The sequence below is a fragment of the Terrapene carolina genome, unplaced genomic scaffold (assembly GCF_002925995.2).
Source record: "Terrapene carolina triunguis isolate 2854851 unplaced genomic scaffold, T_m_triunguis-2.0 Scaffold33891, whole genome shotgun sequence".
NCBI lineage: Eukaryota > Metazoa > Chordata > Testudines > Emydidae > Terrapene > Terrapene triunguis.
This window is the reverse complement of record NW_020698242.1, coordinates 8,211,002-8,236,843: the sequence shown is the minus strand read 5'-3', so window position 1 is coordinate 8,236,843 and position 25,842 is coordinate 8,211,002. Positions and strand designations below refer to the sequence as shown.

Sequence of the window (25,842 nt, the reverse complement as noted above, 5' to 3'; positions counted from 1 at the left end):
ACCACTGATCTAGGTATAGCAGCACTGTATTGAATGTAAAACATCTCAATCTTGCGGCTCCACTGGCTACTACACAGCTCAAATTTAATGTATTGAATAGCAAAGGGGCCAAAATGATGATGATTTGCTTGAAAAGAAAGGTGTGTGACCAAGGGAACAAGTCAAGGTGTCAGCTCACCTAATGATTCGTAAGGAAGAGGCAGCAAATACTATTCATTCAAATGAAACAAATGTCTTAGTCATGGATATTCCAGAGGGGATGGACAAAATTTTTCTGCAATTTTACAGTACCCTTAGGGCAGCTCTGTAGCTAGTTAAGTTACAAAGAGATCCATATTTCTTTTAATTAACATTTACAGAATTGGTAAACTCCCATTCTCTGGCAGAAATTGAAAGATAAAGATAAATTTATTAGAATTTATTAAAATAGTCACACTCTGTGGAAATCAGAAGCATGAAAATATATTTAATCATTACTTAATATACCTAACTTGTCATTGTTGCAGAACTATGTCATTCCTGTAGATCAGATGTTTAAACCACATTTGTTTAAATAAAAATATTCTCCCCTCTGCAAATGTTGCTTAATGTGGAACTATTTCACTTGCTTTATAGAACACGTGTTCTCCTAAAAGTCTGATCAGGCAGTGCTTAAAATTTTTGGTGATGCTGGAAACTAAATTATTTAAATAAAGAAATGTTGTAGGAAAACCACTGAGAATTTGACAGATTCATGTGGGTAATTTAGATCTCTTATCGTGTCTCAATACTGCTTCCCATTACGTCTGTGCACATGTGATCTCACTGCAGTCCCCCAGGTCACTGGAACAGCATGTGTGCTTAACAGTTGGCATCGCAGGAGATGCTTCATATTTTGAGGCTCTCTGCCGCAGTCACAGCATCTCTTGATCATCGCATGTCTAGACTGACCAACTCCAGTGTGGAGTCATTTAAGGCAATACCATTTAGTCCAGAGCTGACCTGCACTGGGTGGTAGGTGCTTGACTACTGGGAGCTGGCTTGCTGAGAATGTTGTTTCATCTGCTAACCTTGGCTTTAGTTTTCTCAATATGATCTCTAAAGGAGAGTGCGCAGTCGAGAGTAACACCAAGGTATATAGGATTTATGGAATGAGTAAGTTTTGTCCCAAGCCAGCTGCCCTCGAGTTCACATTTGGCTACTTGGTTTTTGAGATGGAATGCACTGTCTTGCATCTTTGCTGGGTTTACATACAGTTGGTTGGCTGCATAGTACTTGTCTAGGGTGTTTAGTGTATTCACCAGAGTACTGTTTAATATGCCAAACTCCTTGGCCTTTGTCATGATGCACAGATTATCTGTGTAGATAAAGCATCTTGTGCCAGGGTAGTTTGACGGGTCATTTGTGTAGATGTGGAATAATGTAGGTGCTAAAACACTATTTAGCAATCCAGATTACCAAGGGTCAGTGTACTGAAAATGTACTATCCCAGATATTCCTATTATATCATGACAGATTCTTCTATCATTGCATGTAACATAATTAACAGTAGTTGATTTTGAGAGTTTGTTGGAAGTGTTGCCTTCTCTGATAGAGGTTGGAATGATGGCCTCCTTTGCCCATCGTTAAAATGCCACATGCTGCTATGCAGCATTACTTGAGAAAGCATGATTTTGATGGAGATTTACACAAGAAGTTTGGAATGTACAGAAAAATTGTTTATATTACAGTGTGACAAAATTAGGAATGTATATACAGTTAGCCTTTCAACGTACTTTACCAGGAAGAGTATTAAATTACATAAATGAGATGCATGGTACGCCTACATAATTGTGCTGTTTGTAAGAAAGGTGACCTAATTTTCGCAGAGTTGCCATGTAACGGAACAATGTGTAGCTGCAAAGAGATGATACGCTATTTTAATTTGCATGTTGTCCTCTTTCAGCTTTTTTGCATTAAATAAAGTAAAAACTTTTTAAGGTATTAAACGAATGATGTAGCAGGTTCATTGATTTCTTGAAATTTCAGATTCACAGACAACCACCTTTTTTCTCCTCCTGGTGCCTTGTTGTAAAGCTTCCTCATTGTACCTTATTCTAGCCACATGGGCAATCAATGACAATATATATGATGTCTTCAGTTACCCTTTTTCCCACACCATAGGGATATTCTTACTCTGTGTGAAGCTCTGGAAGGAGAGTTTTGTTTCTGCTCCCATATCAACTACTTTTCTGTTGCAGTGAAATATTCTCCTTGTCTACAAGAAGGCATCTCACTTTTTCCACCTCAGAACAGTATTTTGGTTTGTCTCCATGATTTTGAATGAAAACCATTTAAAAAATAACTGGTATCAAAAGGAACCAATGTCAGAAAGCTGAAGTCAGACAAATTCAAATGAGAAATTAGGCATCTCTTTTAATAGTGGGGGTGATTAACCATTCGAAGAAACACCTAAGGGAATTGGTTAGATTCTCCATTTCTTGAAGTTTTTCAAGACTGGATGCCTTTCTGGAAAGTATTTTTTTCTCCAAACATAAGTTATTGGGCTCAATACAGGGGTAACTCGGAGAAATGTCATGGACTGTGATATACAGGATGATCTAATAGCCCCTTCGGGCCTTAAACTCTATGAATCTATGAAAAGCCACTTTTTAATCCCACATCTGACTTATTTATTTATTTATTTTTGTAAAAACAACTCTTCCTTATTTGGGTTCTAGCTATTCTATTTTTCTGCAGTGCCAAGATGCTAGTTGATTTGCAGACTTTAATTGGATCATGAAATTTTGCTTCACACTTTTCTATCTCCTCACATAACATCTCTACAGCCAAACTTTAAGAAGGAATGTTTAAACACTTAAAGAACTACCATTCTTAATGATTTCTTTTCAAGTTTTAAATAGTCCCAGATGAAGATGATCTTAGAATACTGGAAATTTCACAAGAATCTTGTAAAATAATGTAGGTAAGCAAGATTAATAGATTCCAACACCAGAAGGGACCATTGTGATCATCTAGTCTGATCTCCTCAATAAAACACAGGCCATAGAACTTCCCGAAAATTATTCCTGGACATTGTCTTTTAGAAAAACAACAAGTCTTGATATTAAAAATGCCAGTGATGGAGAATTCACCACGACACTTAGGAAACTGTTCCAGTGGTTAATTACCTTTACTGTTAAAAATGTGTGCCTTATTTCCAGTCTGACTTTGACTTGCTTCAACTTCCAGCCATTGTATTGGGTTATGTTTTCTCTGCTAAACCGAAGAGCCCATTATTAAATATATATTCCGCATGTATAGATATTTATAGACTGTAATCAAGAGACCCCCTTAACCTTCTCTTTGTTAAGCTAAATAGATTCAAGAAGCTCAATCACTATAAGGCATATTTGTAATCCTTTAGTGATTTTCATGGCTCTTCTTTGAGCTCTCTCCAATTTGTCAACATCCTTCTTGTATTGTGGACACCAGAACTGGACACAGTATTCCAGCAGAAGTCTCACCAATGCCAAGTGCAGAGGTATAATAACCTCTTTCCTCCTCTTCAAGAGTCCCCTGTTCATGCATCCAAAGACCTGATTAGTCCTTTTGGCCAGTGTCTCACCGAGAGCTCATGTTCAGCTAATTATCCGCTACAACACCCAAATATTTTTCACAGTCACTGCTTCTCAGGATAGAATCCCTCATCCTGTAAGTATGGCCTACGTTCTTTGTTCCTAGACAGATGCATTTACATTTACCATATTGAAACACGTATTGTTTGCTTGTGCCCAGCTTACCAAGAGATCCAAATCTCTCTGTATCAGTGACGTGTCCTATTCATTATTTACCATTCCCCCAATTTTTGGGTCATCTGCAGACTTTATCAGGGATGATTTTATGTCCCCTTCCAGGTCATTGATAAAAATGTTAAAGAGCGTAGGGGCAAGAACTAATCCCTGCAGGAACCCACTAGAAACACTGTGAGTATCATTTGTTATTGTGCTCTCCAAGAGTTTCATAGTGTTTTAAACTACACCCGCAATAGTTTCCACCCATCCTAGTATTTCTGGGACCCTCTCACATTTGCAGGGTGATGAAGCAGTCCTGCAAACCTCACTTTCAGGATGTCAACATTTTTGTTTGTTTTTAAATAACAAAAGGATATATGCAACATACTGGTGACACTAAAATAGAACATCATGTTTCAGTGCAACATCCTGTTCACGTTTGTCCCGTTGGCTTTCTTAGTTATGCATAACTGTTCTACTGTTACCTTGCACCTCTCACTTTTTTTGTTTATTGCATCTGTCTGGGGCAGAGAGTTTAGTTTTTCTTTATTCAGCACCTAGCACAACTGGGTCCTCTGCCTTGATTGGAGCTCTAGGTAATACAGAACTAATGTTAGGCCAGACTCTCATAAATGGAAGCCTTTTGATTCATTAAAGTCAAGAAAATATAAGTCCATATCCAATAATGTTGGATAAACAAAAATTATCAATCCACTTGTGCTTTCTCTTTTCTATGGTGCCAAAAGTGCCAGTCATGATTTCCTTCTTCTCTCAACTTCAGAAACAGAATATACTAGCTTCCTAAAGGAAATTAAAGCTGCAGGTGAAGGAATAATAAATATTTAAAATGTCATAGTAATGACATTTCTAGGTGAATATTGTCTTTCCTGGGATGAATACACGCTTTAAATCAATAAAGTAGCAACTTAATGATCACAGTTTACTAGTTATTATATTTTATGAATGTTTCTCTCATAGAGCACACTATATCCTGAAAAGATTTAATTTTCAGTATGAAATTATGGTAATTTTTAGGGGGGGAGCAAGGAGAGAAAGGGGCTAACTCAGCGGGATACCAGGAGCATTTATATTAAAATAATTTTTTTGAATCATAGCAATCAAAATAAGGTATTATCATCTTAAATCCAGTTTTTGTTCTGAAACTCGGTCTGAATGAATGTGGCACCCCACTAATCAGTCTGTGATTTCTAACCAACTTCAAACAGGCTAATTCTAACCAGTTCTTGTAGATTAAGATCACTTGTTTTTAAACAGATGTATTGTGTTTCCAGTCTTACAAAATCAGAAGCTCAGCCTGTTACATTGGCTATATTCAATGAAAATAATGGAGGGGACTCAGTAATCAAAAGCTTTTTCTTGTCCTGAATTTTCAGCAACATTTCTTGTTTAAGATCAAAGCATAGCTTCGTTTACTTTAGTGTAAAAAGGTATGCTGACAACATAAACACCCAGGTGCACAAAGGATCAGTATGTCTACTGAAAGGATAAGAAAAAAATATATAACATTTCAAAAAATCTTTTTGTAAGCATTTAGACATTACTTAATTGAACATTGTTGTTTGTCAGCTTCAGAACATTTTTGGTAAGAACTACTCCTTTGTGTGCAGTAGGATTTTTTTATGTCAACCTCATATCAACTGGGACTGCTGAAGTCACCTTGCATGTAGATACCTGGCCAAAGACCCTGATTTCCTAATTTAACTCTGCAAGATATTGAGGGGAAGGGATGATGTTTAATCAAAGGCCATTTAAGCAGCATTAATAAACTGAGACAAAATGTTGCTAACATGTCTGCATAACTAATAGGTGGAGAAGGGCTCAGTGCTAGAATTTATGAAATTTGACAGCATTTAAAATGAAGGGCTATGCTCTCATTTTTTTTTTTTTTTTTTTTTTTTTTTTTGTATGATGACTTCTGTGGCCCCTCTTCTCCACTCACATCATTCCTCCCCTTTCTGTTATGTGATTTTGGGTAGGTTATTGGCAAGAAGGAGATGGGGCATAGAAGGTTATTAGAGCCAGTTCTGTTTGTCTCTTTCTGGGTATGTCTACACTACGAAATTAGGTCGATTTTATAGGAGTCGATTTTTTTAAGAAATCGATTTTATACAGTCGATTGCGTGTGTCCCCACTAAGCGCATTAAGTCGGTGGAGTGCGTCCACAGTACTGAGGCTAGCGTCGACTTTCGGAGCGTTGAACTGTGGGTAGCTATCCCACAGTTCCCGCAGTCTCCGCCGCCCATTGGAATTCTGGGTTGAGCTCCGAATGCCTGATGGGGCAAAAACATTGTCGCGGGTGGTTTTGGGTACATGTCATCAGGCTCCCCTCCCTCACTCTGTGAAAGCAATGACAGACAATCGTTTCATGCCATTTTTCCATGCGGACGCCATACCACGGCAAGCGTGCAGCCCGCTCAGCTCAGCCGCCGCTGTTGTGTCCTGGGTGCTGCTGGCAGCAGATGGTGCAATAGGGCTGCAAACCATCGTCATCGAACGACCGCTTCCTCTGCTACTCTGCTCTCCTGCAGACGCCATACCACAGCAAGCACGGAGCCTGCTCAGATCACCGCGGCACTTATGAGCACTGTAAACACCATGCGCATTATCCTGCGCTATATGCAGCACCAGAAACTTCAAAAGCAGGCAAGGAGGCGACGGCAGCGCGGTGACGAGAGTGATGAGGACATGGACACAGACTTCTCTCAAAGCACAGGCCCTAGCAATTTGGACATCATGGTGGTAATGGGGCAGGTTCATACCGTGGAACGCCGATTATGGGCCCGGGAAACAAGCACAGACTGGTGGCACTGCATAGTGTTGCAGGTCTGGGATGATTCCCAGTGGCTGCGAAACTTTCGCATGCGTAAGGGCACTTTCATGGAACTTTGTGACTTGCTTTCACCTGCCCTAAAGCGCAAGAATACCAAGATGAGAGCAGCCCTCACAGTTCACAAGCAAGTGGCAATAGCCCTCTGGAAGCTTGCAACGCCAGACGCTACCTGTGAGTCGGGAATCAATTTGGAGTGGGCAAATCTACTGTGGGGGCTGCTGTGATCCAAGTAGCCAATGCAATCACTGAACTGCTGCTATCAAGGGTAGTGACTCTGGGAAATGTGCAGGTCGTAGTGGATGGCTTTGCTGCAATGGGATTCCCTAACTGTGGTGGGGCAATAGACGGAACGCATATCCCTATCTTGGGACCAGAGCACCAAGGCAGCCAGTACATAAACTGCAAGGGGTACTCTTCAATGGTGCTGCAAGCACTGGTGGATCACAAGGGACGTTTCACCAACTTCAACGTGGGATGGCCGGGAAAGGTACATGACGCTTGCATCTTTAGGAACTCTGGTCTGTGTGAACAGCTGCAGCAAGAGACTTACTTTACAGACCAGAAAATAACCAGTGGGGATGTTGAAATGCCTATAGTTATCCTTGGGGACCCAGCCTACCCCTTAATGCCATGGCTTATGAAGCCATACACAGGCACCCTGGACAGTAGTCAGGAGCTGTTCAACTATAGGCTGAGCAAGTGCAGAATGGTGGTAGAATGTGCATTTGGACGTTTAAAAGCGTGCTGGCGCAGTTTGCTGACTAGGTTAGACCTCAGCGAAACCAATATTCCCATCGTTATTACTGCTTGCTGTGTGCTCCACAATATCTGTGAGAGTAAGGGGGAGACATTTATGGCAGGGTGGAAGGTTGAGGCAAATCGCCTGGCCGCTGATTACGCGCAGCCAGACACCAGGGTGGTTAGAAGAGTACAGCAGGGCGCGCTGCGCATCAGAAAAACTTTGAAAACCACTTTCATGACTGGCCAGGCTACGGTGTGAAAGTTCTGTTTGTTTCTCCTTGGTGAGAACCCGCCCCTTGGTTCACTCTACTTCCCTGTAAGCCAACCACCCTCCCCTCCCCCCTTTGATCACCACTTGCAGAGGCAATAAAGTCATTGTTGTTTCAAGTTCATGCATTCTTTATTAATTCATCACACATATGGGGGGATAACTGCCAAAGTAGCCCGGGAGGGGTGGAGGAGGAGGGAAGCACCGGGTGGGGTGGTGGAGGAGGGAAGGACAAGGCCACACTGCACTTCAAAACTTCTTGAATGCTAGCTTTCTGTTGCTTGGGCAGTGCTCTGGGGTGGAGTGGTTGGGTGCCCGGAGGGGCCCCCCCCCCACCCCGTTCTTGGGCGTCTGGGTGAGGAGGCTATGGAACTTAGGGAGGAGGGCGATTGGTTATGTGGCTAACGGGCTGCAGCAGTGGTCTGTGCTCCTGCTCCCTTTCCTGCACCTCAACCATACGCTGGAGCATATCAGTTTGATCCTCCAGTAGCTTCAGCATTGCGTCCTGCCTCCTCTGATCACACTGACGCCACCTATCCTCTTGATCCCGCAACCTGTCCTCTCGTGCATCCCTCTTGTCCTGGCGTTCATTTTGTGCTTTCCTGCACTCTGACATTGTCTGCCTCCACGCATTCTGCTGGGCTCTTTCAGTGTGGGAGGACTGCATGAGCTCAGAACATTTCATCGCGAATGCGTGTTGTTGGGTTTTTTTTTTTTGCCTTCTAATCTTTGCTAGCCTCTGGGATGGAGATGATAGGCGGAGCGTTGAAACATTTGCAGCTGCGGGAGGGAAAAAAGGGAGAGAAGTATTTAAAAAGACACATTTTAGAGAACAATGGGTAGACTCTCTTTCACGGTGAACCAAGCTGTTAACATTATATAGCCTCTTATATTGAGAGCCTGCCGGTTTGGTGTGAGAGATCACACACGCAGGGCCGGTGGACAACAAAATTCGGCTTGCAGGCAGACATGGTAAGCCACAGTCTTTTGGCTTTTTTAACCTTCATAACATGTGGAAATAGTTTCAAACAGCAGCGCCCTCATTTCCCATACCAACCACCTGTTGGGTTGGCCATTTAAAAGGAGAGGCTGTGGTTTTCGGGTTAACGTGCAGCACAAACCCAAGTAACCCCCTCACACCCAACCAATTCAATGGGATGATCGCTTCACCCCTCCCCCCACTGCGTGGCTAACAGTGGGGATGATTTCTGTTCAGCCACAGGCAAACAGCCCAGCAGGAATGGCCACCTCTGAATGTCCCTTAATAAAATTGCCCTATTTCAACCAGGTGACCATGAATATCACTCTCCTGAGGATAACACAGAGAGATAAAGAACGGATGTTGCTTGAATGCCAGCAAACACCGGGACCATACGCTGCCATGCTTTGTTATGCAATGATTCCAGACTCCATGCTACTGGCCTGGCATGGTACAGTGTCCTACCATGGAGGATGGAATAAGGCTGCCCTCCCCAGAAACCTTTTGCAAAGGCTTTGGGAGTACATCCAGGAGAGCTTCATTGAGATGCCCCTGGAGGATTTCTGCTCCATCCCCATACACGTTAACAGACTTTTCCAGTAGCTGTATTGCCCGCAAATGCATCCAAGTCTTCAGGGCAAATTAATCATTAAACATGCTTGCTTTTAAACCATGTATTATATTTTCAAAGGTCCCTTCTCCACCTTCAAGGTCCGGGAGCCCGCCCTGGGTGGGTTGGGAGGGTACTGGCTCCAGGGTGATAAACAGTGCATAGCAAGCAAGCGGAGAAACGGTTTTCCCTGACAGCCAGGAACTATCTTCAGCCACCACCTCATCATCATCTTCCTCTTCCCCAAAATCCGCATCCCTGTTGCGTGAGAATCCATTGACGGAGTGCACACACAGGGGTGGGGTAGTTGTAGGGGCACCCCCTAGAATGGCATGCGGCTCATCATTGAAGCGGCATGTCTGGAGCTCTGACCCGGAGCAGCAATTTGCCTCTCTGGTTCTTTGGTAGGCTTGCGTGAGCTCCTTAAATTTCACGCGGCACTGCTGCGGGTCCCTGTTATAGCCTCTGTCCTTCATGCCCTTGGAGATTTTTTTCATATATTTGGGCATTTTGTCTTTTTAGCACGGATTCCTCTCCCCATACAGCGATCAGATCCAGTACCTCCTGTTCGGTCCATACTGGAGCTCTTTTGCGATTCTGGGACTCCATGGTCACCTCTGCTGATGAGATCTGCACGGTCACCTCTGAGCTCGCCACGCTGGCCAAACAGGAAATGAAATTTAAAAGTTCACGGGGCTTTTCCTGTCTACTTGGCCAGTGCATCTGAGTTGAGAGTGCTGTCCAGAGTGGTCACAATGGAGCACTCTGGGATAGTTCCCGGAGGCCAATACCGTCGAATTGAGTCCACACTACCCCAAATTCGACCCAGCAAGGTTGATTTTAGCACTAATCCCCTCGTCGGGGAGGAGTACAGAAATCGATTTTAAGAGCCCTTTAAGTGGACAAAAATGGCTTCATCATGTGGCGGGTGCAGGGTTAAATCGATCTAACGCTGCTGAATTCGACCTAAACTAATAGTGTAGACTAGGGCTGAGAAGAGGTATCTCTCTTTAGTTCTCTACTGTCCTTTCTTTGTCTCCTAATGTCTCTTAGGGTATGTCTACACTACGAGAGTAGTTCGATTTTAGTTAAATCGAATATTTGCAATCGATATTAGAAAGTCGAACGTGTGTGTCCACACCAAGGACAGTAATTCGACTTTGTCAGTCCACACTACCAGGGAAAGCATCGACATTGGAAGCAGTGCACTGTGGGCAGCTATCCCACAGTTCCCGCAGTCCCCGCTGCCCATTGGAATTCTGGGTCGAGCCCCCAATGCCTTCTGGGGGAAAAAAATGTCTCGAGGGTGCTTTTGGGTAACTCTCGTCATCCAATCGTCACTCCCGCCCTCCCTCCCTCCTTGAAAGCGCCGGCGGGAAATCAGTTCGCGCACTTTTCTGGTCAGTGACAGCGCGGACGCCACAGCACCGCGAGCATGGATCCCGCTGCGACCATCGCTGCAGTTGTGACCGTTGTCAACGCCTCGCAGCTCATCATCCACCTTTCACAGAGGCAGATAGAGAGAAATCAGGCGAGGAGGCTACGGCAGCGGAGTGAGGACCTGAACTCCGAGAGTAGCACACGGCTGTCAGAAACCACGACACCCAGCGCCGAGGACATCACGTTTGCAATGGGGCATGTGGATTTTGTTGAACGGCGATTCTGGGCCCGGGAAACAAGCACGAACTGGTGGGACCGCATAGTGCTTCAGGTCTGGGATGAATCCCAGTGGCTGCGAAACTTTCACATGTGGAAGGGGATTTTCCTGGATTTTGTGAGTTGCTGTCCCCTGCCTTGAAGCGCAAGGACACCCGCATGAGAGCAGCCCTGACTGGTATTTACTTTCCGGACCACAAGATAACTGTTGGGGATGTGGAGATGCCTACAGTGATCCTCGGGGACCCAGCCTACCCACTAATGCCCTGGCTCATGAAGCCCTATACTGGCGCCCTGGACAGTGAAAAAGAACTCTTCAACTACCGGCTGAGCAAGTGCAGAATGGTGGTGGAGTGTGCTTTTGGCCGTCTCAAGGGGAGATGGAGAAGCTTACTGACTCGCTGTGATCTCAGCGAAACCAATATCCCCATCGTTATAGCAGCTTGCAAATAGCCTGGCTGCTGATTACACCCAGCCAGACAGCCGGGCGATTAGAAGATCCCAGCGGGACGCGCTGTGCATCCGGGAGGCTTTGAAAGCCAGTTTCAAGACTGAGCAGGGTACCCAGTGACTCTTAAGTTTGTGGACACAGAAGCTGAACTTGCCCCCGTTTCTTTACCCAGTTACCCCCTTCACCCCCTTCCCAAAAAATAAAATCTGTTCTGTTTTGCTAATGAACACCGTTGTCTTCATTACTGTTTTCGCGGGAATGTTTTAAACCTGGGTTTAGTGTTGTGATGCTAATGATGCTTCTAAACTGCCCTCCCCCGCCCCAAAGTCCCCGGAGCAACCCCCCCCCCCCCCCCTACAGAACATGAAAGCCACTTCCCAGACTGACCAGGGTAACTAGTCACTGCACTGTGTATGTGCCCTGCTGCTGGGCCTGCCCCCTGCTAAAGGTGACTGTCCTGTCTAATTACCAAGCCCCTTCCCCCCCCTTCAGACAGACTCTCCTCCAAAAGAAGAGGATGGAAACAGTAATGAACAGAAACGTATTTTTTATTAACAACCACACATGGAACGGGGGGGTGAAACTTGGACGGGGGCTTGTGTGCGGCGGGTAGGAAAGGACTTTTCAGATTTTGGGGAATGAGAGCCTTCTAGTGCTATAGCTGTCCGCTGGGGTGGAGTGAAAGTTTTCACGGCCCCTGCCGCCCCCTCCGTGTTTGGACTTTGGGTGAGGGGGGTATGGGACTTGGTGGCGGGGGAGGGCGGTTAGAGAGAGACTGCAGCGGGGCTCTCTCCTCCTGCCTCCGGTCCTGCAGAACATCCACAAGGCGGCGGAGCGTGTCCGTTTGCTCCCTCATTAGTCCAAGCAGCGTTTGAGTTGCCTGCTGGTCCTCCTGTCGCCACCTCTCCTCCCGTTCCATGTTTGCCCGGTGCATTTGGGACAAGTTCTCCCTCCACTGTGTCTGCTGGGCTGCCTGTGCTCGGGAGCATCCCATTAGTTCAGCAAACATGTCTTCCCGTGTCCTCTTCTTCCTCCTCCTAATGTGCGCTAGCCTCTGGGCAGATGTGGCTGTGGGAATTGGAAAAAGGGAGTGAATTCCTGAGACAGATCAATGTATCTGTGAACAGAGAACATAGTCTTTCTCTGTAAACAAGACCATGCAGAGCACCTATCACACGCGCACTGAGGAAAAGGTCGAATTTTCGGCCCTCGCCTACAGTGCCTGCGGTCTTGCTGTGGCGAGCTGAGGAGCGGGGCAGGACACCGGACTTTGTCTAGCTCGCAAACATGGTAAGCCGTAGACTTGTGGCTGCTTAAAACTTTAAGAGTGGCACTGGCCTCCTTTCACATAGAAAGCAATGCGAGTCTCTGCTGGCAGCAATCCTGCAAGCATGAACTCTGCCCCTGTCCCAGCCCCTCGCGGCTGTAAACCGCGTGGCTGTAAACCGGCGGTTGCAGTTCTGTAAAGGAACGGGCAAGCAGTCCCAATACTAACTTTCCCCTACCTAATTCAAAGCAGGGCGTCATGCCAGACATCACCCTCCTGAGGGTCTCGGAGAGCCAGAAGGAGAGGATGCTTCGGGACAGCCTGCAGAAACCGGGGCCATTTGCTGCTATGCTGTGCAAGGCCATGATCCCCGAATACCTGCTGGCGTTGTGGCAGGGAAACGTGTCATACCACGGGGGGCCTAATAAGCTCTCCCTGCCAAAGAACCTGATAATTAGGCTGGAAAGTGACCTGCAGGAGGCCTATGAGGAGTTCTCCCCGGGGGGATCTCGCCTCTATCCCCGGACACATCGACCAGTTTTTGGGTTAGGTGCCCTTGGAGGGACAAAAGAGTGGAGCGTCTTGGGCAGTGTAATCATGAAGCGGACATTGTTGAATTTTCTTAAAATGGTTCGGACTATACATTGAAGCGGCCAAAGACACAATAATCATGATACCCTTTGTTCAGATTCCCGTTTTGTTGCACTTTCCTGTTTACATGTTTAGAAGCACTTTACCCATTGTTAATATTTCAAATCTTCCTGTTCTGTTATAAATAAAAGTTTACATTCTTGAAAGCACTTTAGCTATTGTTAATATTTAAAATATGCAAGTTCTGTTATAAATAAATGTTAAGATATTTAAAACACTTACTGCTTGATCCTTCCCCTGAATCTGTGTCTGGGGTAACGGCGGGGGACGGTTGGTAGGGGATCTCTGTGAGGGTGATGAAGAGCTCCTGGCTGTCGGGGAAATCAGCGGTGCCAGCGCTGTCGACTGCCTCGTTCTCCTCATCTCCTTCTTCATCTTCCCCGTCCGCTAACATGTCCGACGAGGAACCGGCCGCGGACAATATCCCATCCTCAGAGTCCACGGTCACTGGTGGGGTAGTGGTGGCGGCCGCACCTAGGATGGAATGCAGTGCCTCGTAGAAACGGGATGTGTGGGGCTGAGATCCGGAGCGTCCATTTGCCTCTTTGGTTTTTTGGTAGCCTTGTCTCAGCTCCTTGATTTTCACGCGGCACTGCGTTGCATCCCGGCTGTATCCTCTCTCTGCCATGGCTTTAGAGATCTTCTCGTAGATCTTTGCATTCCGTCTTTTGGAGCGCAGCTCGGCAAGCACGGACTCATCTCCCCACACAGCGATGAGATCCAAGACTTCCCGATCAGTCCATGCTGGGGCCCTCTTTCTAGTCTGGGATTGCACGGCCATCTCTGCTGGAGAGCTCTGCATCGTTGCCACTGCTGCTGAGCTCGCCACGGTGTCCAAACAGAAACTGCGATTCAAACTGCCCAGACAGGAAAAGGAATTCAAATTTTCCCGGGGGTGTGGCTGGTCAGAGCATCCGAGCTCGGACTGCTGTCCAGAGCGTCAACAGAGTGTTGCACTGTGGGATAGCTCCCGGAGCTATTAGCGTCGATTTCCATCCACAGCTAGCCTAATTCGATATGGCCATTTCGAATTTAGCGCTACTCCTCTCGTTGGGGAGGATTACAGAAATCGATTTAAAGAGAGCTCTATGTCGAACTAAATGGCCTCGTGGTGTGGACGGGTGCAGGGTTAAGTCGATGTAACGGCGCTAAAGTCGACAAAAACGTCTAGTGTAGACCAGGCCTTACTCTTCCCCCTCTTTCTTGCTGTTTCCTCTTCCTTCCACCTCTTGCCACTTGTTACTTCCATTGCTCAGTTTTTTTCTCATACATTTCTACCTGTTGTCCTTGTTGAACTCCACCTTGCCATACTTCTTACACATGCTCCCTATCAGCACTCTTCATTATTAGTGATTGTAGTGCCTATAAACTACAAGAATTTATGGCCCTGTGCTGCCTGGGAGGATACAATTTGTGTGTAGTTGGATTGGGATTATATGATCATGGCACAATCCTGCCTAATTAAATGTATGTGGGCTAGAATTGAGAGCTGTGTCAAAATTTAGTACGTTGAGACTGTGTGAGCCGGTCTCATTGCTGTAATAATTTAGCATAACATTAACACTGCTCCTGCATTCTTAAGGGAGAAATGGACATGTTTTAGTATTTATTATTTGTTTTAGGTATTCCAGTGTTATAGCTAACCTTTATGAATCTGTAGTTTTGTTGGGAAGTGGTTGGGGTTTATATATGAAGGGAGAAACAGACTTCTCCTGCAGGTGTGGAAAATTGATGGCTTGCCTGAAAGGTTTTGAAATGCTGGCTTGATGCTGGCATAATTTAATGTCAGGGTAAGTCTTAAGTTATATCTTTGGAAGTGATTTTTGTGTAAATTGTGATAATTAACTGCTTGGCTCACAGTTAAAGCAGGTATGGAAATTACCCTTTTCAGTGGTGATTACAGGCGGTTGTGTTGACACAAAATAAGTAGCAAAGTCTACTTAGTTTAACATGACTTTTTTAATGAGACAATGTTATTTCTTGGAACTCTGAAGTACCAAATTTTAGCATTGTTTACTATCTTTGTACAGCCACCTGGAAATGGGTTAGATTTTGGACAAAGATTCTTAGATTGTTAAATGGGATTACCGGGTATTTATTTATTTTATTTGTGGGAGAAACTGATTTTTTTCCATGTGGAGAACTTCCTGTCTCAAATTCTGCAAGACCAGACAGGCTCTGTTCTGTACCACCATTATATATTTTACATCCTTTAAAAGCTGTACACAATCCTATTAATCAAACTAACTGTTTTTCATTACATGATTACCCTCTCAGTAATTTCAGTCTCTGACTGAACCAGGGTCAGGTGACTTCAGCCAATTGACTTTGACAATGTGAAGGGGAAGAGCCCTTTCTTCCTCTTTCCCTCTAAGTTCTTATACTGTATTCATCATTATGTCGTCTAAGTGATACTACTTGGTGATTCTTTGTTGAACTTGGATACATGTGTTTAAGGTTTACCTTGTCCACGACCTCATCATTTATTCCCCTCCTCCCCCCAAACTGAGCTACATGCACCAGATGTGAGGAATCCAGTGCATTACAGCCTCAAAGCACTTGTCTTATGGAACCTCTTCTGCAGAGCTGTGGCAGCCAGGGCAAAAGAGGGACATCTAATCATCCATATTATTGGCAGCCTAATTTTGGCAGAAGGGCTCAGCTTTCTGATAATACTCCTTCATTGCATTTGTTTGCTCTGTATTGTGGGTCAGCTAAAAGTGAAGGACTTTCCAAGGCTGCCTGAGTTCAGTGCAGACATTTGTTTGGAGCACAGTTCTATCCACTTCAAAGGGGCCAACAATATAATTGCAGTGCTGAGTCAGCTGTGAATTGGTGGCAGCATCTTAAGATGTGTAGCACAGCAAGAATTTTGTTGGTGTAAGATACTGCATGCCATCAGTGTAAGCCAAGTTATTTATGTGAAAAATAGGTAGATTTGGAAGCAATGTGTGAAGGAGGAAAACCTGTTATATAATAAACACAAAGACCACTATGTGCTAAAAGATACAGTTTAGGAATGGTGAAAAAGTCTTTTAATTTTGCTGCCAGTAAAATATTTGGGGGAAGAGGGAATATTATGAAAGAACTAAGTAAACTTTTTAGCAATATTCTATTTTTTCCCTTACAGTTTAAACACTTAATGTTTCATACATTTCTGTAACTCTTCACATGTTTTGAGTTAACCTTTGTGGACATCTGCTTGAGCAGCAGAAGGTTATTCAATTCATGGTTTCCCAAGGCATTGCAATTTTTTAAAACTTTTTTTTCATTCTCCATTAAAACTCTTCATTTTTTTTTCTGACTTTGCCTTAACTTAACCCACTGTGACACATCTACTTGTAAATGCCAGTATAACTTCAAAAATGGAACCTCTGCTGTCATTTTTCATAAGGGAAGCTGCAAAACATTCTGTCATGAAGTGATCTCATTAAATCAGAAAAGACACAGCCACTGAGTTAGGAATATGTTTATAACCACTCTTTGCATTTAGTTCTTTATTTAGAAGGACTTTGGAAAATTTATAGGAATATGAGAATTGCTAGTGGTCTGTGTAGTCCAGTATCCTGTCTCCAACAGTGGCTGGTACCAGACACTTTAGAGGAAGTTGCAAAGTAACCCTCAAAGTGGGCAATTAGATAATGACCTGCCCATATGGTAAACTTCCTCCTAATCTCCTTGATTAGAGGTTGACAAAGACCATGTCTACATTACAAACTTCTGTTGGCACAGCTATAGCAGTAAGGGGTATGAAGAGGTGTGATATCTGACTGACCGCTGTGTCAGCAAAAGCCCCGAGTATAGACACATTTATATCCTCAAAACTGCACTTTTACTGGTATAGCTTATTTCATTCAGGGATGTAAAATGGCTGGATTAAGCTATATCCGCAAAAGCACAGTTTTGCTGGTAAAGTAGTTTCCACAATAGAAACACTTTGGCAGTATAGTATATTGATATAGCTATACTGGAAAACATTCCTAATATAGACATGGCTTTGTATTCTAACGTGTGAAGACTTATAGGACCAGGTCTCTATCCAGTTTGCAGGTGCAAACAACTGCACACACACTTTTTAAAGTATATGCCCTCATAAGGATGTTTTTCTAAATATGGATTTTCATTACTATTGTTTGTATTATTGCAGCCCAAGAGGCCCCAGTCCCGCCCCCCCCCAAGCACTGTGTAATCACATAGCAAGACACATCCCCTGCCCAAAAGAATTAGTCTAATTTAGAACAAATGGAGGAGATTATGAAGTTGATGGCAAGACTAACAGTGATAGCCTGTGTGAACACATGTTCCAAACTGAGCAATTAACAGTTAGAATGATCTTTAAATATTAGTTGTCCTTACTAGCCATTATCAGCTGGCATTTTACCATAGGAATCAAGATAGAAATGGTTTTTGAGGTACGCCTCTACCCTGATATTACGCGACCCGATATAACACGAATTCAGATATAATGCGGTAAAGCAGCGCTCCGGGGGGGCGGGGCTGCACACTCCGGTGGATCAAAGCAAGTTCGATATAACGCGGTTTCACCTATAACGCGGTAAGATTTTTTTGGCTCCCGAGGACAGCGTTATATCGGGGTAGAGGTGTATTTATAGGAGATCAGAACAGTGGCTTTAGAGATTGGTTTCTTCCATGCATAAAGTGACTCATGGGAGAAAGTATGCTGCACTAAACATTCCAGTCTCAATATTTATCTCAGTTCATAGAATGAACCTAACTCAATGTACTAGATTCACATATAAATTAGAATAGTCGTTAAATATAAATTAAGACAGTGTCCACTAAAATACTTCCTACCCAGTCAAACTCACTCTAGACAAATAGGCTTTCAAGATATGTCTATGCAGGGATTAAAAACACTGGTCCACGTCAGCTGAGTCAGGCTTACAGGGCTATGGTTGAAACATTGCTGTGTTTGGGTTCAGGCTGGAGCCCAAGCTCTGGGATCCTGCAAGGGTGTGTCCTGAAGATCCACAGATTTGGATCCTGAGCTAAGGAGGCAAACTAATTCCAGAATCAGGGCTTGTTGGAAGGCAAATGAGATCCACTCTCCTTTAGCTTTAAGCCGTTTCTAGTAGCCTTTATTTTGTACATTTTAAGACAATGCTGTTAGCACCTATGAGTTACATATACATTCAAAAACAGATAAGGCAAGAGAAGTTACCTTTCCTGGGGACAGGGTGACTTTTTTCAAATCTCTGGTGTCTGCTGTGTTCTTCCCCTGTGTCTTCTCCATGCTTGTTTTCAATCATTATCTTTTATACCCTGTTCCATAACTTTGCCTCATACCTATCCATTCTAAAGCCCAACTAAACATTTGTATGCATAAATCACAATAATTAACCTAAACTAATATATTTTTGCTTACCTTGCTAAAATTCACTTCTGTGATTTATTCTTTGCTGTCAACCCCACTGGTACCTTCAAATTGTTTTTGATCTTACTGGTCTGTTTTTGTGGCCTTGGGTTTTTGCATGTTAACTTGTTTTGTGGGGGAACCTGAAGTTAACAATTCTCTTGTGATGGTTTCACCTGCTATTTATATAGACCAGGGTTTTACAGAGTAAGACACACAAACCAGTTGTCATGGTTTACACAATAATTTTTAAGCTAAATTTTGAAATTCTGCATCAGCAGGGACATGTACAAGAACAAAAAAAGTCCTTTATATCTTCCTATAATATAGATAATAATTTATCTAACATTGTTTAATATATTAACGGGTTGGGTTATGTGTATGACTAGCACAATTCATTACACAGTTTTCCAACAGCCTCTCTATTGACTATACTCTAGCACCAGTTTCCTGATGTACAAATCTAGGAACTGTTAACTTGAGCATTTAGTCTAGTCTCAGCTTGCAGGTATAACAAAGGGTGAACAGTCTTTGGGAACAAGTGATACAAACCACGTAGGGCTTAAGTTAATACTTGTGTTGCACCTAGAAATGAAAGCCAATGTAATTTACAGAGCACTGGTGAAAAATGTCTAGATAGGTAAGCATATGGACAGATGCACTTCTCTCTAGCTGAAGTTTTCAAATATTCACAGAATATGCATTGTAATTCCGTCTGCAGGTGACACAGACATAGATAACCACGGTGAGGTCTGCATTTGAGAGAACTGGTAAAAAGCTGATAGCCAGTGGCATATTATTATACCCGCAAACTGAGACTAGACAGAATGCCCAGGTTAACAATTTCTAAAATACATAACAATTGGGAGCAGATTTTGACTTTGTGGTTGGGTTGTTAATTACTACCTTAATTTGTTCAAGGTGACCTGGTAAGAACTTATTTTCCTACACAGTCTTAGCTTTCATTGGTGAAAAATGTGACCTTGGACTGTTGCTTTCATTGTTCAGCTAGTTTGGAATGCAGCAGTTTCAGATGAGTCAGGAGTAATAGGATGGGATCTGCAGCCTTCTGCAAAAAACAAACACACAAAAACAACACCACCAGCAGCTTCTTGGTGGTGTGAGTGTTTCTGACAAGAAAATAAACATGAATGGATCCATTAGTAGCCCAAGAAACTAGCACATCAATTTAGTAACAACATAAATGAGTACGCTTTACTACATTTATTTATTTTTTTTCTGCAAGAAGTGGCCACCTAAGGTAAGCTCCTAAACTCAAACATTCATCAGGTGTGTGATAGTACTATAGCTGCAAAGATTGGACCAGCTCCCCAGTTTTTAATCCGTCTTAAAAAAAACACGATTTGCTCTCTTTTATTATTTTTTTCCTTCCCATAATGGATTTCACCAGCAACTTCTTTTGCGAATATTTTGGTTTAGGGTCAACAGTTGAACTACTTCTAAAAGTCAGTGGTAAACAAAGTATAATTCCACAGCCCAAGAAAGCCACTAGTATACTATACTTCAGTAAATGTTAATAGTTGTCAGGGAGCTATGATACAGACATCAGAGTTAAAACATAAATAGCAAGAGGAAATGTTCTTCATGTTCAGTTTTGCCATTTTGAGCAGTGTGTTTTCTTTCTTCTGCAAGCTAGGAGGTAGGAGCCAGACCTGTCAATGTGGGGAAGGGAAGGGCTTGGCTTTTGTCTTTCATAAAGCCCTGTATTCTTCTGCTTCCTAACAACACTGAAAGGTGGCCTCCAAATCTCCTGCTCTACTAATTTGCATAGCAAAGTAGACCTCAAAACTTTGCTAATTTACCTTTTGATAGTCTTTTCCCTTGATTCAGTGGGCAGATTTTGTTTGTTGCCTATTTTCCTTCCAACCTAAGGGGGATCTGTGCATTACAGCTTGCAGCAACCCCTCCTTATTCCCAAAGCTGTAGGCCCAACATAGTAGACAAGCTTGCATAAAAGAATCCGAAACACTGGAGGCACTTTCAGCCCTCCTTGAGTCCCTGTCTGGATGGAGCTCTGTTTTTGTTTATATGGGAAGTCACATTATAGGGTAAAATGGTTTCTTCAAAGAGCTCTGCTGGTATTTTTCAGCACTTGGTGGTGGCAGTTGTACTATCTCTAGCACCACCACCCTACTCAGGCAAACTTTGCTACAAGCAAACCTCCTCAAATTCTTAAGAACATTATTATTATTAAAATTTTTTTTTTTTTTTTAATTACTCGTGGTTGGCCAAAAAGGATCTTTGAGTCAGTCAATATATAATTGAGAAACCAGCAAGGAGGACCATCACACTGGAATCTTGCAGAGCTCATTACACTTAACATTCTCCATGAGAATGCTGGTCTCAAAAGAAAGCTTGTCGCTATAAACTACAGGCTGGCATTACTATTCCTGGGACCAACATGGCTACAACAACACTTCAAACAATAATGGAAGATATCATATTCTTGCTATGGAATTTACCATTTTGTAACAGCCAAGTGCCCAGGTGTTGTTTTGGGGTTTTTTACATTGTTTTTCCTTCTTGATTGCAGCTACTTCTTGCTCTCCGGCTTTCCTCACAAGGAGGGGTTAATTGAATTACACTGCATATTCCCTGCACTGTTCAATGGAGCTGCAGACCAGGGGGAGCTGGTGAGATGAGCCACAGAAGCTGGGGGTAACTAGAGAATATTTTGGGAGCAGAGGCCAGGAGAGTGTGGATGTAGGCTGTCCAGAGGGCATAGTGCAGGGGTCGGCAACGTTTGGCACGTGGCTCGCCAGCCTAAGCACCCTGGCCTGCCGTGCCAGTTTATTTACCTGCTGACGCGGCAGGTTCGGCCGATCGCAGCCCCCACTGGCCGCGGTTCGCCGTCCCGGGCCAATAGGGGTGGCGGGAAGCCACGGCCAGCACATCCCTCGCCTGCGCCGGGACGGCGAACCACGGCGAGTGGGGGCCGCGATGGGCCCAACCTGCCGCGTCAGCAGGTAAATAAACTGGCCCGGCCCGCTAGGGTGCTTACCCTGGCGAGCCGCGTGCCAAACATTGCCGACCCCTGGCATTGTGAAATAAACTGTCCCTGGAAATGATCAACTAATTTGACAAAAATGATTTTCAGCTATGAGACATGGGAGCATAAGGATGGAAACGAAAGATATTTCATTATGGTAAAATAATGTAACAATGTCGTGGAATTTAGGGGTGGCAGCTGCAGAATTTGGTCCTGTTATGTGGTGATGTATGTGGCATTCTTATATTTTTTTCTTTAATATTAAAGTGTGTGATTTGAACCCACAGAATGAGAATGTTTGTTTGTAATTTATCTAAAAATTCCACACTAGACATACCTTGCCCCTTTCTGTCCAGGTTTGCTGATAAAGGCTTCAGTGTTACCCACTTTTCTAAAATCACTTTTATAGAAAACATTGCTGTTTACACTGCACAGCTGAGGTGCCTAGCCATTAATCATCAGATTAAACAGATCTCCGTCGCAGAGCTGCAGGGTGGGTGGAAACTTGTATTGCAATTTTCAACCAGTGTAGCGGGCATGCAGATGCAGAAAATTCCTATTTCCCGCCCCCTCCCGCCCATACTACTATATGTAAACAGATTTTTCTTATATGTGTCATCTTGATGCAAATAATAGTATAAGACTAAGAGTTGATTTCCCCCCCGCCCCCCAACTTGTTAAACGTTTTCAAGACATTGAACTCAATTCTCTGTTGCACTGTGGTCTTGTGCTGCTTGCTAGCACAAAGATGCCTTAAACCTGGCAGATATGTTCATCTAACAATTCCATGTTGACATGCAGCTGGATTAGTAGCTCCACACCACTCCCTTGCAGCTCCTTGGATAGGCGCTGTAACTGGGGGAAAGGTGTCCGCAGGCATTGCCCCTGCAGCTCCCATTGGCTGCAGTTCCATGCCAATGGGAGCTGCGAGGGCATTGCTTGGGGTGTGGGCAGCATGTGGCGCCTCCTGGCTGCCCCTACGCATAGGACCCAGAGGGGGGACATGCCACTGCTTCTGGGAACCTCACAGAGCGGGGCTTGCGGGAGCTCGAGGGCTGGATTAAAATGCCTGGAGGGCCAGATGTGGCCCCCGGGCCGTAGTTTGCCCACCCCGGCCAGATTCTTCCATGAGTTTTCTCTCTCTCTAAAGTTCAGTGCTTATTTGCAAGGTAAATATTACCTGAAGAATTTTCTGTAAAATGTTATCTTTTCATAAATCACTAACTGGTTATTCTTAGTGGATATCACTTGTGTAAATGTTTTAAATAATTGATCTGAATGTTACTTTCTTTAATGCTACTTTTTCATTAATGCTAATGTGGTAGACACTTGTCTTTAGGCTACATGTATAGCTTCTTTTTAATTCCTTTACCCAACTTGCAATTTAATTTTTCATGCTTATTAACTTGTAGGATAAGAAGTGGTGTTAAGATATTGAGCACCAACTAATTTTATCCCGCAAATTTCTAAAATCTGTAGTCTCAATAAACAAGACATGGTAGGCCAAATCAAATTGCTTCTCTTAATATCCATTCTGGGATGTGACTCCCATTATCTTAGTCACCTGGGGTTGTTTGCCATGGTTTAGGGAACACCACGATTAAAAATAATCACTATTATTATTTATGACTGTATTAAAGAAAGGAAAAAAATTAAAAACAGAACAAAAAACAAATAATGTACAGCGGTTACTGCAGCTACAATCTTCTTTATATGTTTCTCTATGGCAAATTTTTAACCGAGATTGCACCTTTGAGAGTGGGCCTGTCCCTGATGGGGCACTCTTATCTAGATAAGTTAAGACCAAAGTATATTTTCAACACTAATAGTGAGTTGTGTTTTATAGATGGGCAAATGAATTTTTGTTTATGGGTAGGTGAGTGCTTTTTTGTTTTATTTAAAGATAACATAAAGAGAGTGATCTTAATGAAGTCTTGTGAAAGCAAAGAAGGTGTTTAAATTAGAAGTTATTCAAGGAGCTCTCTTGAGACAGGCATATTAAGAATTCTAATATTCAAATTAAATCCACTGCTTCTTTCGGTTTATCCAGGTTAACATATGTCTCCCCTATGGAAATATATAGTCTAAACCATTTTGGTGTTTAACAGGAGAAGCCATTACTATCATAAAGTAGAATAGCTTTTCAATATCCCATTTAAAATCATGACAAGAAAAAATTAAATCTAGTGCAGGGATCTCAAACTTAATTTACCTTAGGGCCAGTGCCAGTCCTCAAATCCTCCCAGCGGGCCAATGTCACTCATGCCACCCAGAATCTGCCCCCCAAAAACTCTCCCCCCACCTGCCTAAGGCTCTGGAACGGAGTTTGGGTGGAAGAGGAGGTCTGGGATAGGGGATTAGGGTGCAGGCTCTGGGAGGGAGTTTGGGTGCAGAAGGGGTGAGAGGTTGGGCTCTGGGAAGGAGTTTGGGTGGGGGAGGGGGTCTGGGGCGCAGGCTCTGGGAGCGAATTTGGGGGTTGGGGGTGTGGGGATGGGGTGCAGGCTCTGGGAGGGAGTTTGGGGGCGGGAGGGGGAGTGTGAGGAGGGGGTGCTGTCACAACCCAATGGCCCCCTCTCCTTAGAGAGTCCCCTGGGAAGGTAGATCAGCACAGCCCCGCCCTGCCCCATCCCTGGGCTGCAGGGAGGGGCCATCAGCCACTGGAGCAAGCAGGCAGACGCTGCTCAGCTCCGCTGCGCTGCCAGGGACCCTGAGGGGGGGAGCGCCCGGGGGGACAGGTGGGGCCAAGAGAGAGACCTGGCCCCAAAACTGTTGGAGCCCCATGTGCCACATTGGGGAGGCTCGCAGGCCGCAGATCATAGAATCATAGAATATCAGGGTTGGAAGGGACCTCAGGAGGTCATCTAGTCAACCCTCTGCTCAAAGCAGGACCAATTCCCAACTAAATCATCCCAGCCAGGGCTTTGTCAAGCCGGGCCTTAAAAACCTCCAAGGAAGGAGATTCCACCACTCCCTAGATAACGCATTCCAGTGCTTCACCACCCTCCTAGTGAAATAGTGTTTCCTAATATCCAACCTAGACCTCCCCCACTGCAACTTGAGACCATTGCTCCTTGTTCTGTCATCTGCCACCACTGAGAACAGCCGAGCTCCATCCTCTTTGGGAACCCCCCTTCAGGTAGTTGAAAGCAGCTATCAAATCCCCCCTCATCCTTCTATTCTGGAGACTAAACAATCCCAGTTCCCTCAGCCTGTCCTCATAAGTCATGTGCTCCAGACCCCTAATCATTTTTGTTGCTGCGGGCCGAGAGTTTGAGACCCCTGATCTCGTGCATTTGCAATCTTTCACCCTTGATGTGAAATCATGGTGATCTCATTGTGTTCCAGAATCAGTGCTGTACTGGAGGGTTGTTGCTTCCTAATGTTGTGTGGGGTCTTCTTTGTTCTTTGTCATCTTGCTGCTGTTTGCATGCTCTAAAGAGATGAGATGAACAGGATGAGAGGAGATGAGTGTGACAGGTTTGCCATTGAAGTTGACAGCGGGGAGCAAGATTCATGCTGCTTGCTTAATTCAGAAAAATGTACTCTTCTTTCATAGTTTGACTAGAGGTTCAAGACACACCTCTTTTAGGGCATTCTTCAAATTGAATATTCACTGCTGTCACCTGTTCCGTGACTGAAGACATTCATGAGGTGGTTCTGGTAGCATCTTTAGAACATGAATTTACAATCTGTAATAACTATCTTTTGTTCTTGTGGAGGGAGCTGTCAGAACATTTTAGGTTAGAGTTTTAACTTGCGTATTTAGCCCATTTTCTGAGATATTCCTGTAGTTTTATTAGGGTTTAATAGGAGTTGAAATTCTGTTTCAAATAAGTACAAATACTCTTATATAAAAAGTCTTCAATTTCTCAAAATTGCCTTTTTAAAACTTACAAGATTCCTAAAGGGTCTTTTTAGCTTAAATAGTCTTCACAGAAGATGCTGCTGCTTCTTGGAAATCTTTGGAGAGGGGACTTGTATTTCTGAGTTTGATAGGGAAATTGCCAGATAATTAATTTCCCAATTAAAAACTTTACATATATAAAGTTGAGGCTTACTGCCTACAAACTTCTGTGATTTTTTTTTTTTTAAATCTTTTTTTAAATCTCTGAAGATGTCCGCGCAGTGTGCAGAGGCAGTCAAAAAAGCAAACAGGATGTTAGGGATCATTAAAAAGGGGATAGAGAATAAGACTGAGAATATATTATTGCCCTTATATAAATCGATGGTAC

The 25,842-nt window shown here is 43.9% G+C and overlaps 1 protein-coding gene across 1 annotated transcript in view; it reads left to right on the top strand.

Moving 5' to 3' along the window:
- Positions 1-25,842, top strand: part of LOC113409559 (malonyl-CoA decarboxylase, mitochondrial-like) — a 55,213-nt gene that overhangs the window by 25,538 nt on the left and 3,833 nt on the right. The window contains exon 3 of the mRNA XM_029914235.1: positions 21,155-21,254. Within this exon, the coding sequence (XP_029770095.1) occupies positions 21,155-21,254 (100 nt within the window). The remainder of the gene's footprint in view (positions 1-21,154; positions 21,255-25,842) is intronic.